Source organism: Marmota marmota, unplaced genomic scaffold, assembly GCF_001458135.2.
Source record: "Marmota marmota marmota unplaced genomic scaffold, marMar, whole genome shotgun sequence".
Lineage (NCBI taxonomy): Eukaryota > Metazoa > Chordata > Mammalia > Rodentia > Sciuridae > Marmota > Marmota marmota.
Window position 1 is genome coordinate 30,447,720 of NW_026000082.1, and position 13,211 is coordinate 30,460,930.

Genomic DNA, 13,211 nt, shown 5'->3' on the forward strand with positions numbered 1-13,211 from the left:
TTTTTTTTTTTTTTTTTTTTTTTTGCTATAGATGAACACAATACCTTTATTTTTTTTATTTTTATGTGATGCCTCACACATGCTAGACAAGTGTTCCACCATTAAGCTACAGCCCCAGCCTCTGGCTGGACTTATTTATTTATTTAAATATTTTTTTAGTTGTAGATGGACACAATGTCTTTATGTTAGTTATTTTTATGTGGTGCTGAGAATCGAACCCAGTGCCTCATGCGTGCGAGGCAAGCGCCATACCACTGAGCCATAACCCCAGCCCCGGACCTATTTATGCCACTTATTTGACCTGTGTCACAGGCTGCCTTATTTAATGAATTACGTTTGACATGGCTGTGGTTTGTCTTTTCTTCCCTCCCTTTCCACTGGATTAGGAGCATCCTGAGAGCAGAGATTACTCTTCTCGTTTTTATCACATGACATCCACATGGACTTATGTTTGCCTCAAGTGCTTAGCAATTGTTGATGCAGCTCTTGCCCACTGCTGTTCCCCACTCCCAACCCCTGTCCTGGCTCTGCTTTCTGAAAAACCTAGTGATTCTACAGTTTCTGATATCTCAGACTCATAGGGAAGAAATACCATAGGTGTTTATGCTCATTTTTTTCTTTCCCCAGGCTTTGGACGAAGAGTATTTAAAAGTAGATGCTCAATTTGGAGGTGTTGATCAGAGAAAAATTTTCACCTTTGCAGAAAAGGTTAGTGTCCTTTTTCCTATATTTTTTATTTGAGCCTCAGAAGTATACAATTGAAATTAATTGAATTGCCATGTGCCACGCCCACCAGTCATACTCATATTATATGGTAGATAATATTCTCCTTATTCTGCAGATGAGAACACAATAGAAGAAAACCAAAGCCATTTAGTGTCACACAGTTAGTAACCGAGCTGGCGGTTAGTACCAGTCTTCCTAGAAGCCCGTGCTTTTGCTACCCACAGAAAGCTGCCCAGGACCTATTGAATTTGTTTCCTTCCTAATGCCTCAGTTTCCAGGAAGAGGTACCAGTCAGAACTACTGTTCTTTCCCTGAGCATTTGGTCCACACTGCCTTGGGTCTTGTATAAACTATTCAAGATAACGTTTAAAAGGGTTTAGCAGGAAATCAGCACAAACCCATGATACTTTTTTTGTGCAAAAAAATTTGACTAAGTTGAAAAGAACAATTTCAAAGGAGTTGGTATTTTTGAAAGCTTCTCAAAACCTCATATTGGAAAGCATATGGAGAAAACAGTGCTAGTAGAAATGTAAATCCTTGGAAGATGATTTGACAACCCTAAAATGTTTTTATCCTTTGACCTAATAATTCTGTTTCTAGAAATTTGTCCTAAGGAAATGAGAAAAAGTGCAGTTTTTGTATAAGAGTAATTAGTACATTTGCCAATTTAAAGCAAAAATTTGGATATAAACATTTCCAGTGACAAGGGATTGGTTAAATAAATACATGATGAAAAATCCTCACGGTGGAGTATTATGCAATATTTAAGTACTGGTTTGGAGTTATATTTAATAAATGAGTAAATGCTTAAAATCTAAATCCTTTGATTAGTCAATTATTTCTTATTTTGTCTGCTCTGTTAACATTTTAGTGGAACCGTTTAGTAATCTCCAAAGATTCAATTCACAGCTTGTTTTTGTATGATTCACAAGCTAAGAATGATATTTACATTTTTAAAGGACAATTTTTAAAAGTTGAAGAATATGCAGTACAGACCATATACAGCCCACAAAGCTGAAAATCCTTACTATCTGGCCATTTACAAAAAAGTTTTGCCTCCCCCTGCCCTATAGATTATAACATGTATCCTTGTAACTTATTACAGTTGAAGTTAAATGTTTTCACAAATTCTCAACAGTGCAAGAACCTTCACTTAACCCATTATATTCCATCATCCTATTTATAGGCCACCTATAAATTTGCTCAATTTAACTTTCTGTAGGTACCCTATATATAGGATAATGGAACATAATGGGTTAACTCCCTCCTACCCTTTGTGCCTTTATTGTCATGATTTTACTTTTTACGTGTATTTTAAATATCAAAGACTTTATATTTTAATGTTTTTATTAGTGCATTGTATTATACATAAACCCTTTGATACCCTGGATTCCTTCCTACAGTCCTTGCTTCTAATGCTTCCATGTGAGTTCATTTTCCTGCAACCTGGAGAGGCCCCTTAATATTCTGTGCTTATAGTACAGGTCTTTCAGCAATGAATGAGTTCTCTCGGCTTTCTTTTGTCTGAAAAACACCTTTGTAAAAAAAATTTTTGTACCAGGGATTGACCCTCAGGGGCCAGCCACATCCCCAGCTCTATTTTGTATTTTATTTAGAGACAGGGTCTCACCGAGTTGCTTAGTGCCTCCCTTTTCCTAAGGTAGGCTTTGAACTCAAGATCCTCCAGGAGGAGGATTCAAGCTAAAATCTTGGGGTATTCACCTATCCCTCTTTACTTTGATTGAACCTACACTTCAGCCTATCTTTCAAGTTCTCTGCATCATCTAAAATCTCAGCAAGGGTCTCCAGTCTCCCAGAGCCTATTATCTGCCAGGCTTCCTGAAATCTCACCATGTGCATGAGAGCTATTAGTCAGCTAAGAAATCAGTGGGGAATTTTAACCTAAGATTTTTTTCAGGGCATCAGAGTCCTTCTCTCTAGAATCCATCCCAAATCCTAGCTTCCCTACAGCCTGAACTCCAGTACCTGTGTCCTCTGCCTAGACTGTAGCTGCCACCTGGATCTCTTTTTCTCAGCACCTAGCTTGGAAAATGTTCTCAGGTAGAAAGCTGGGTGAACTTCCTTATCTCAAGTCTTATAACCCCACATTGCTTGCTGTCTGATGCCTGCAATTGAAATTTTTATGTATTTCCAACTGTTACAGTTGTTTATGATAGGAGGATAAATTCAGTAGCCTCATAATGTAATATAATAAAAAAGCACTAGGGGAAAAAAACTGTTCACATTATGATCACTATTGGAAACTTATATATTGAAGAAGGAAAAAAACATTAAAAAAGAATGTAGCAACCTGTTAAGTTTCTGGACAAGTTAAATGAAATCAGGGCACTGAGGAGGAATTTATACTAATATCTGCTTCTGTGTGTTCCTTTCTAATCTCTCAGTACCTCCCTGCACTTGGCTACTCAAAACGGGTTCATCTGATGAATCCAATGGTCCCTGGATTAACTGGGAGTAAAATGAGTTCTTCAGAAGAGGTAAATTTCCAACTTTTGTTTGTTTTGTTTTTTTAGTTGTAGATAGACATAATATCTTTATTTTACTTGTTTGTTTATTATATGGTGCTAAGGATCAAACCCAACACCTCACATGTGCTAAGCAAGTACTCTACCACTGAGCTACAACCCCAGCCCACCAACTATTACTTGAATCTAGAAATCTTCAACAAGAAATGGAGAGATTGAGGACTCAAAAATCAGTGACCTGGCTGACTAGAACATTCATATATTTTGCTGTGATCGACCTTCTTGTCCAGTTAGTTCAGTGGTTCTTGAGTATTGAAGGAGAAGCAGTCCTGGTGGGGTCCAATCATAATTTTAACAGTTCTTACTGATAAAACCACAAGCAAGTTATTTCTTCATTAATAAAACTGATAAAATTCAGCCTTACTCATGAGAAGGCTTTGATTACATTACATCAACAAGCATTTTGATTCAAAGAGTTTGATAGAAGTGATATTATATCTCTTAACCTTTAAAAGTCCTACTAGGATAAAGTACACTTTTATTTTAGAATTCTGATAAATGGTTCTGGGAGGGACTCAGGAATGTTGTTTTTGGTTTTTTGTTTGTTTTTCCTTTAAAATAATTCCAGATTTTTGTTTGTTTGTTTGTTTGAAGTACTGGAGATCAAACCCAAGTCTGTACTCCCAGCCAAAGCCTGAGAACTTTTTAAAAATACATGTGCTTGACCCAACCTCAAGACACTTTGATTCGTTAGGTTTGGGTGGAGTCCAGTACTTTATATTTTTTATATACTCAGGTGATTCATATACTGTCACATGTAAACTAGGATTTGGGTAACCACTGAATTCAAATGACTATAAACTCATATTCTAAAACAAGAAACAAAACTTATTATTAAAAAAGGAAAAATGGCTATAGATGATACATCATACTCTGTATCTACCTCCATTTTCTGTGGTCAACAGAATACTTTTTTTTTAAAATATTTTTTGTTGTTGATGGACCTTTATTTTATTTGTATATTTGTGGTGCTGAGAATCAAACCCAATGCCTCACATGTGCTAGGCATGCACTGTTCTGAGTTACAACCCCAGCCCAACAGAATACTTTTGAGACAGGGCCTTGCTAAGTTGCCAATACTAGACTTGAACTTGGGATCCTCCTGCCTCAGCTCCCATTGTCTGGGATTATAGGCATGCACCACCACACCTAACTTCCATTAATTAACCCACATTAATCCATTAATTTACAAATAAGTTATACATTCATGAAGGCAGAAGCTCCCATGACCAGTTACCTCCCAAAAGTCCTGCCTTAAATACCATTAACATATGACTTTGAGCGTTAAGTTTCCAACATATGAATTCTAGGAGGCAAATTTTCATACCCTAGCACCTGCTGTTGGTGAGTGCTATGAAATAGGTATCCTCATACATTACTGATATACCTTCAAGAAAACAATCTTGAACCTAGCAATTTTAGGTAGTTTAAGAATATAATCCTAGAGAAGACAAACAACCTCTGTAAAGATGTTCAATATAGCATTATATATAATTTGTAAAACTTAGGACGTAATCATAACAAGTTATGATGCCACTAATAAGTGGGAATATAATATAGCATAAAAATTCTAAATGAAGACAAGGTAGCCCCTCAGATATACTTAAGACATTGTCTCATATGAAGAAGCAAGGTAGACATTTCTTCTCTAAGTATAAATATATAACGATTCTGTATGCTATAGGCAAAGTCTGGGAAGAACATAGAAAAAATTAGTTTATTCTGCCCAATATCAAAATTCAAGTGAATACCTTGATTAATTATGCTTTTGTGCTACTTGTTTAATATTAAAATCTTTTTTTAAATATTTATTTTTTAAACAAATAAACAAAATACCTTTATTTTGTTTATTTGTTTTTTTTATGTGGTGCTGAGGATTGAACCCAGAGCCTCGCACATGCTAGGCGAGCACTCTACCGCTGAACCACAACTCCAGCCCCATGTTAAAATCTTTATAAAATTAAAAATAAATAAATAAATAAATATAAGATTAGTTCTCATTTCCAACCACAAGAGGTCCTCTTCTCCTCCTTGGTTTCTAGGAATCCAAGATTGATCTCCTTGATCGGAAGGAGGATGTCAAGAAAAAATTGAAGAAAGCCTTCTGTGAACCAGGCAACGTGGAGAACAACGGTGTTCTGTCCTTCATCAAGCACGTGCTCTTCCCCCTCAAGTCAGGTAAGATACTCCCTGTCCTCTCAGGGGCCAGGTTGGCAGAGCCAAACTTCTGCTGTGGTTATACTTGTGATTTGTCACAGATTCTTCCTCCAGAGACTGGTTGCCCTGAATTTCTACTCTAATTTCTTGTATATATTTGTACTAATGAGGGTAGGATATCATTTAATTATCTAGGGTTCATTACCAGACTAGGTTCTGAGGGGGTATCAGGTTAGGCAGGGGTCTTTGAAATGAGAGTGGAGGCAGACATGCTAAATTAGAGAAATACAAAAGAATTCTAAGTCTTAATCCTTCCCTTTAAGGACCTGGGATGCTAGCTGGGTACACAATATTGCCATTCATCATTCAGTTTAAGAACAATAGGGGTGGTGGTATAGCTCAGTGGGAGATCACAGCTTAATGTGTGAGGCCCTAAGATTGATCCTACCACCAAAAAATAAGAAAATAAATGTCATATGATAAAGTTCAAAATACATAACTACATATACCTATGTATTTGGGCTAGGAATGCTTACTACTATTACTAGTTGAGTTTGTTGATGTAGATCCTTTTTCTTATAGAGTTTGTGATCCTTCGAGATGAGAAATGGGGTGGAAACAAAACCTATACTGCTTACCTGGATCTGGAAAAGGACTTTGCTGATGAGGTAATACTAGAGAAATAATAATCCCCAATAACTCTGACCTCTCCCTCTTGGCCTAGCAAGGTTTGTGATTGTGTGCCACAGGCCTCCATCTTTATGCTATCCAGGGCTGTGTATTTTGTTAATGACTTAGATGAAGATTCAGATAGTTCACAGATTAAATGGGCAAATGGCACAAAGCTAATACATTGACATCTTCCTCCTTTCCAGAGGACCTGACAAGCTGGAATAAAGGTTTCAACAAGAGGAAGTATTCAGAGACAAGTGAAAAATAATGTACAAAAAAGAACAACAGGGGCCAGGCACAGTGGCGCACGCTTATAATCCCAGCAGCTCGGGAGGCTGAGGCAGGAGGATCACAAGTTCAAAGCCGGCCTCAGCAACTTAGCAAGACTTTGTCTCTGCATAAAATATAAAAAGGGCTAGAAATGTGACTCAGAACAACTATTGTGACAACTATTTATGTAGTATTCATATTTTATTAATTTAATATTACAGATAATTTAGAGACAATGTAAATTATACAGAAGGATATGTGTAGGTTTTATGCAAATACTATGCCAGTTTATATAAGGGGATCAAGCATCTGCCAGTTTTGGTATCCTTGGGGAATGGTGCTGTCCCCATGGATACCAAAGGACAGCTATACATGGTCCAGATGTAAAACAGGAGGAAGTAACTAACTGGCTTGTGGAGAGGACAATATCTGAGCACTGTTTTGCTTGAAGAATAGGAAATCATGAGAAAATTTGTGAGGGAATTAATTGTGTAAAAAGTTGGTAAGATGAGAAATTACACATGATTTAGTCTGCTAGAGTTGAGGTAGGGCATTGTAGGAAGACAGGCAGGGGCAGGTCACAAAGAGAAGACAGATGTAATAATAGCAAATAGGAAATAAAATGGGGTTTTGATCCACTGTGAACTTAGGTTAAATCAACAGTTTGATGGGCTGTTAGAAATATGAACAAGCCTAGGTGTGGTGACACATACCTTTAATCCAGCAACTCGGGAGGCTGAGGCAGGAGAATTGCAAGTTGGGGGCCAGACTTGGCAACTTACTGGGACCCTGCCTCAAAATAAAAATAAAAAAGGGCTTGGAGGGGCTGAGGCTGTAGCTCAGTGGAAAAGTGCTTGCCTTGCATGTGTGAGGAACTGGGTTCAATCCTCAGCAACACATAAAAATAAATAAAGATATCGTGTGTTCATCTACAACTAAATAAAAAAGGTTGGGCGGGGGGCATTTGGAGTATAGCTCAGTGGTAGAGTACCATTGGGTTCAATCCTCAGTACCACACAAAAGAAGTCAGGGGGACGGAGGTTGTAACTCAGTTGTAGAGCACTTTCTTGGCATGTATTCCCTGGGTTCGATTACTAGTACCACCAAAAAAAAAAGGAAAGAAATGTTTACATTGACTCTTGGGCTAAGTCCAGAAATGTTCAGTCCAAGCTGGTGTGGTGCACATGCCTTTAATCCCAGAGACTCAGGAGGAGGCTGAGGTAAGAGGATCACAAGTTCGGGGCCAACCTGAGCAATTCAGTAAGACCTTGTCTCAAAATTAAAAATCAAAAAGGATTGTGAATACAGCTCTATGCTAAAGCACCTCTAGGTTCTATCTTGAGTACCAAGAAGAAAAAAAAAGAAATGTTGAATCTAGAACCAGGGAAGTGATCCCTTCTGTTCACTGTTCTGAGTGTGATGTTATTGCCCTGGACTTCAAGCTGGGACATGTTGGTTGGGGAAGGAGGAATGTCATGACGGAATAATCTCAAAACCATGTCACAAGATGTAGGTGAAGCACCTAAGAACTAAACAGGACTGTGGATGAGGACCACAGCAAGATGTGATGTTGGGGATGGAAGGGCTTCCTCATTTAACCTTGGCTTCCCCTTCACTGGAAGTGTGCAAGAAGCAGCTAGAGAACCACTTGGAGGCAATGGTGAAAGCCTGATTGAGCATTAAATAGAGGGAAAGACTTGACCTGAGGTCTGGAGGCCTGTCTGGCCCATTTTTTGATGTTTTACAGCAATTACTCTGAAACCCTTCCTTCTGCCATCTGAGGCAGACCACAGAAGCCATACTCCTCTCCTCAACCCTGTGTGTTGTCCTTTATGAAATACTGAAAAAGAATACATGAAATGCCTCTAAGAAAAGGTCAGCAGCCAAGTTATCCCATAGCAATTTCTGTGGTATGGGTATATTCTTTCTGCACTGCCTGAGACAGAAACCATTGGCCTCATACAGCTGTTGAGCACTTAGAATGTGGCTAAGGAAACTCAGGAGCTACATTTTAATTTACAAATTTTAAATGTCCACAAAAGTCTTGGTGGCTACCATATTGGATGGTGGCCAAATTAAAAAGTGTTGGCGATACTGTATTATAGGTATTTATACCCAAGGGGTATCACCTTATAATGCCTAGAAAATCCTTTCAGGCCAGATTTAGGGTATAAAAAGATAGCCATGGGACACAGGAAGAAAAATTGAATTTATAGCTGGGCACTATTTTATTTATCTGTAAATAAAATACAAAATAGGGCTGAGGATATGGCTCAGTGTTTGAGTGCCCCTGAGTTTAATACCCTGTACCCCAAAAAAAGAAAAATTGTATTTCTCAACTAGATTGAGTTTCTCTTATCTGAAATATTTGGAACTGGGAGAGGTTTAGATCTAAGATTTTTTCAGATTCATTTATTTTTTATTTTTGGGGGGTTTTCAATGGACTTTTATTTTCATTTATTTATATGTGGTGCTGAGAATTGAACCCAGTGCCTCACACATGCTAGGCAAGTGCTCTGCCACTGAGCTACAACCCCAAGGTTATTTTTGTTTATTTTGTTACCAGGAATTGAACCAACCCAGGGGTGCTTAGTCATTGAACCACATCCCCAGCCCTATTAATTTTTTATTTTGAGACAGGGTCTTGTCTAAGTTGTTTAGGGCCTCTCTAAATTGCTGACCTCGAACTTTCTATCCTCTTGCCTCAGCCTCCTGAATTGCTGAGATTACAGGCATGTGCCACCACACCTGGCTATATATTTAATTTTTTTTGCAGTACTGGGGATCAAAAACAGTGGCACCTGTACCATTGAGCAACATCCTCAACTCTTTATTTTGAGACAGGGTCTTATGAAGTTGCCCAGGTTGTCCTCAAACTTGTGATTCTCCTGCCTCGGTCTCCAGAGTAGCTGGGATTATAGGCACATGCTACTGTACCCAGCCAGATTTTGGAATATTTGCATATACATAATGGGGGATGGGACCCAAAACTAAATAAGAAATTAATTTGTTTCATGTATACTTATGTGCATAGCTCAAAGGTGATTTTATGCAATATTTTTAGTGTGCCTATATTTTGACTGGAAACCATCACATGAGGTCAGATGTAGATTTTTTTTCCCTTGTGTCATCCTGCTAAGATTTTTTTTAATATTTATTTTTTAGTCATAATTGGACACAATACCTTTATTTATCTATTTATTTTATTAGCTACACATGACATTACAATGATCTTGGCAATTCATACATTTAAATCAAATGGGGTATAATTTCTCATTTTTCTGATTGTACAGATTGCAGAATCACATTGGTCATACAGTCACCTATATACATACAGCAATCATAATGTCTATTTTATTCTGCTGCCCTTCCTATCCCCCCTTCCCCTCCCCTCCCATCACTTCTCTATCCGATCTAATGTGGCACACTTTTTTTTTTTTTTCTTTTTCTCCTCACAACATCATACATGTATTCTTTATGAGGGTCTCCTTCCATCTTCCATGCAATTCCCCTTCTCCCTCCTTTTCCCTCCCACCTCTCTTCCCTATTTAGTGGTAATCTTCTTCTCATGCTCTTCCTCCCTATCCCATTTTGAGTCACCTATATTTATTTATTTTTATTTGGTGCTGAGGATTGAACCCAGGGCCTCACACGTGCTAGGGGAGCGCTCTACCACTGAGCCACAACCCTAGCCTCTGCTAAGATTTTAGAGTATTTTGAATTTCAAGTTTGCATGTCAGGGATGCTCAATCTAGCCAGGTATAGTGGTGCACATGTGTAATCGCAGCTACTTGTGAGGCTGAGGTAAGAGGATCAAAAGTTCAAGGCTAGCCTGGGCAACTTTGTGAGGCACTGTCTCTGAAAAAATAAAAAGGGCCGGGGATGTAGGTCAGTGGTAGAGGGCTTGCTTAGGATATGTGAGGCCCCAGGTACAATCCCCAGTCCTACTGCCAAAAAAAGTTTTAAAAAGAGGAATGTTTAACCAGTACTAACAGACCAACACTGCTCTCACCATTTTATCCACATTATATGATTTTATTTTCATTCTGAATATGAGAAACAGCTATTGTTATCCTCATTTTATAAGAAGTTGAAAGTTAGGAGTGGGTAAGTACCTTGTTCAGTGTCACATACCTATCTGGAAGTCTAACCTAGGTCTATCTCCTAAGCCCTTTTTCTTCCTTCTGTCTTGTCATTCTTCAGTGTTTTGGGTTACCCATGTGAATATTTTCCTGCCTATGAGTAGCATGTGGTTTTTGCCACTGCTCTAAGCATAAATGAAGATGGTAGAAGAATTAGGATAATAAATATATTCAGCCTCTAAAAGCCCTCAAATTCATATGGAGCTTAAAATCAAAAGACCTGGATTTCAGACAAGTTAGCCTTTCTAAATCTATTTCCCCCTTTTCTGCTGGGAAAACACTCCCTTCATCCTATATGCACATTTTTAGTAGATTCTGGTATCCTGTGCCCTGTTCCAGTCCTCATCTCATCAGGTCTTATTTACTTCTGCAGGTTGTACACCCTGGAGACCTAAAGAATTCAGTGGAAGTCGCCCTGAACAAGTTGCTAGATCCCATTCGGGAAAAGTTTAATACCCCTGCCCTGAAGAAGTTGGCCAGTGCTGCCTACCCTGATCCCTCAAAGCAGAGTAAGGCCCACTGGGGTCGGGAAGGGCCAGGAAATAGGTTACAGTTTCAGAAAAGAGAGCCTGTCAATGGGTCTTAGAAACACATCTATCTTAAATGGAGGACCCAAGAATCCAGGAGGTTTCAAGTGCAAAACTGTCTTATTGCACTAACTCCTGGATTAAGATATGATTTGTTTTGATTGGGTTTGGTAGATTCCATAAAGTGATTATGTCCTACTGCACCAGCATCTTAAAAGAGGCAGATGGGAGACATGTACTTAGATCCTTCTAGTCTGTGTTCACTAAATCTGCTGCTTCAGTAGGAGAGTGATTGGGTTAAATAAACCTGGTACACCTGATCAGTATGTAGGGTGATAAGCTGTTATAGAGCCTGCAGAGCCTCTTACAAGAGCTCATTTTTAGCTGGGTGTAGTGGCACACACCTGTGATCCCAGCAATCCCAGGAGGTTGAGGCAGGAGGGTCACAAGTTGCCTCAGCAACTTAGTGAAGCCCTAAGCAACTTAGTGAGACCCTGTCTCAAAGTAAAAAGGGCTGGGGATGTAGCTCAGTGGTAAAGTGCCCCTGAATTAAATCCCTAGTACCCCCCCACCAAAAAAACAAAAATACTTCATCTTTAGGATCTCCCAATTCCCTGGCTTCTTCTGGCTCTTAGTCCACCGTTCACTTGAGATATTGGCACTGATAATTTTATGTGACCCTTCCAGAAAAGACTCAGTAAATCCTATGTGGAATGCATGAATGGAAACACCCAAAGGTGGCAAAGCTTTACAGTCCCCTCACTTCCAACCTAACAACTGAGGGAGAGAGTAGATGAAAATCTGGCATGTCATTTCTGAAAGACTGCCATCCCTGTTTTAAAGCATAAGTTAGTGGGTAGGTTCTGGGGATTCTCTACTAAATCTTGCCTAATCTTGTGTTCTCATCTGGTGAGATTAGCAGCTGACCTTCCATGGGAGCAGGGAGTGGATCTTGACCCCATGGTGTTCTTCTCATTCCCAGAGGCCATTGCCAAAGGCCCTGCCAAGAATTCAGAACCAGAGGAAGTTATCCCATCCCGGCTGGATATCCGCGTGGGGAAAATCATCAGTGTAGAGAAGGTACTCATTTTTCACCACATCCCAGAGAAGCAGAGACAGGGGTCAGGTTTGTCTGTTTCCTTCTGGAAGAAACCTGGTCTAAAGAGGGCAAGTAACATCTCTGAGGTCATGTTGCAAGTCAGAACCCCAGTGTCTCCTTCCAGGCATCAGGCTTTCCATAGTCATTTGCTGCCCCTGGACCTTACACAACCAAACACAGCCAGGAACTGAATGCAGGAGGCAGATGTCAGAGGGAACTTGTTTACCCGTTAAAACTGACCTGATGGGCTTTCCTGTCTGTAGCAGCTTGCCTGGACTAGTTGCAAGCCTTATCTTGGATTAGCCACATTGCCTGCCCCTCAGACAGTGGTAGAGAGAAGATGATTCACTTTTTCCCAGAGACAGAAAGTCACGAAGTCAGCTGCTGGGGACCATTGTTCTGACCTTTTCACCCTCCCTCCAACCCCTACATACCCCAGACACCCCCCACCCCACCCTCTGCTCCGAGCATTGACTTGGTTTTCACACACTACCTTGAAATGTCTGTTGATGCTCCTGCCTCAGATGGTGAAGCCAACACTTACCTTCCCACCTCCCAGTCACTTGGGACACACTGGTGTAGCATGTGTGCCATAGTGGTAGCCACTAACAGTTCAGTTCATTTAATCTCTGATAGAAATTCTTCCAGAAGCAATTATATTCATTTTCTCAAATTTGACCTCTTGGTTGGGAGTAGAATATACCTTCAAGGCCTCTGCTGTCTGGGGATCTGAAAATAGTTACCTCTAAAGGGTCCCTCCATGGGACTCTGTAAGGAGCAGATATCCCTTTTTGGAGACAAGAGTTCACTAGGCCCCCGATCTGCTCTACTGGGATATTCTCCTACCTGATATCTCTTGCTGGCAGCACCCAGATGCAGACAGCCTGTATGTGGAGAAGATTGATGTGGGCGAAGCTGAACCACGGACTGTGGTGAGCGGCCTGGTACAATTTGTGCCCAAGGAGGAACTACAAAACAGGCTTGTGGTGGTGCTGTGCAACCTGAAACCCCAGAAGATGAGAGGAGTTGAGTCCCAAGGCATGCTTCTGTGTGCCTCCATGTGAGTAAGGAC

At 39.9% G+C, this 13,211-nt stretch overlaps 1 protein-coding gene across 1 annotated transcript in view; it reads left to right on the forward strand.

The window, feature by feature from the left end:
- Positions 1 to 13,211, forward strand: part of Yars1 (tyrosyl-tRNA synthetase 1) — a 29,359-nt gene that overhangs the window by 12,646 nt on the left and 3,502 nt on the right. The window contains exons 5-11 of the mRNA XM_015485315.2: positions 628 to 708; positions 3,132 to 3,224; positions 5,315 to 5,450; positions 6,012 to 6,097; positions 10,887 to 11,022; positions 12,023 to 12,120; positions 13,006 to 13,199. Coding sequence (XP_015340801.1) covers positions 628 to 708; positions 3,132 to 3,224; positions 5,315 to 5,450; positions 6,012 to 6,097; positions 10,887 to 11,022; positions 12,023 to 12,120; positions 13,006 to 13,199 — 824 coding nt within the window. The remainder of the gene's footprint in view (positions 1 to 627; positions 709 to 3,131; positions 3,225 to 5,314; positions 5,451 to 6,011; positions 6,098 to 10,886; positions 11,023 to 12,022; positions 12,121 to 13,005; positions 13,200 to 13,211) is intronic.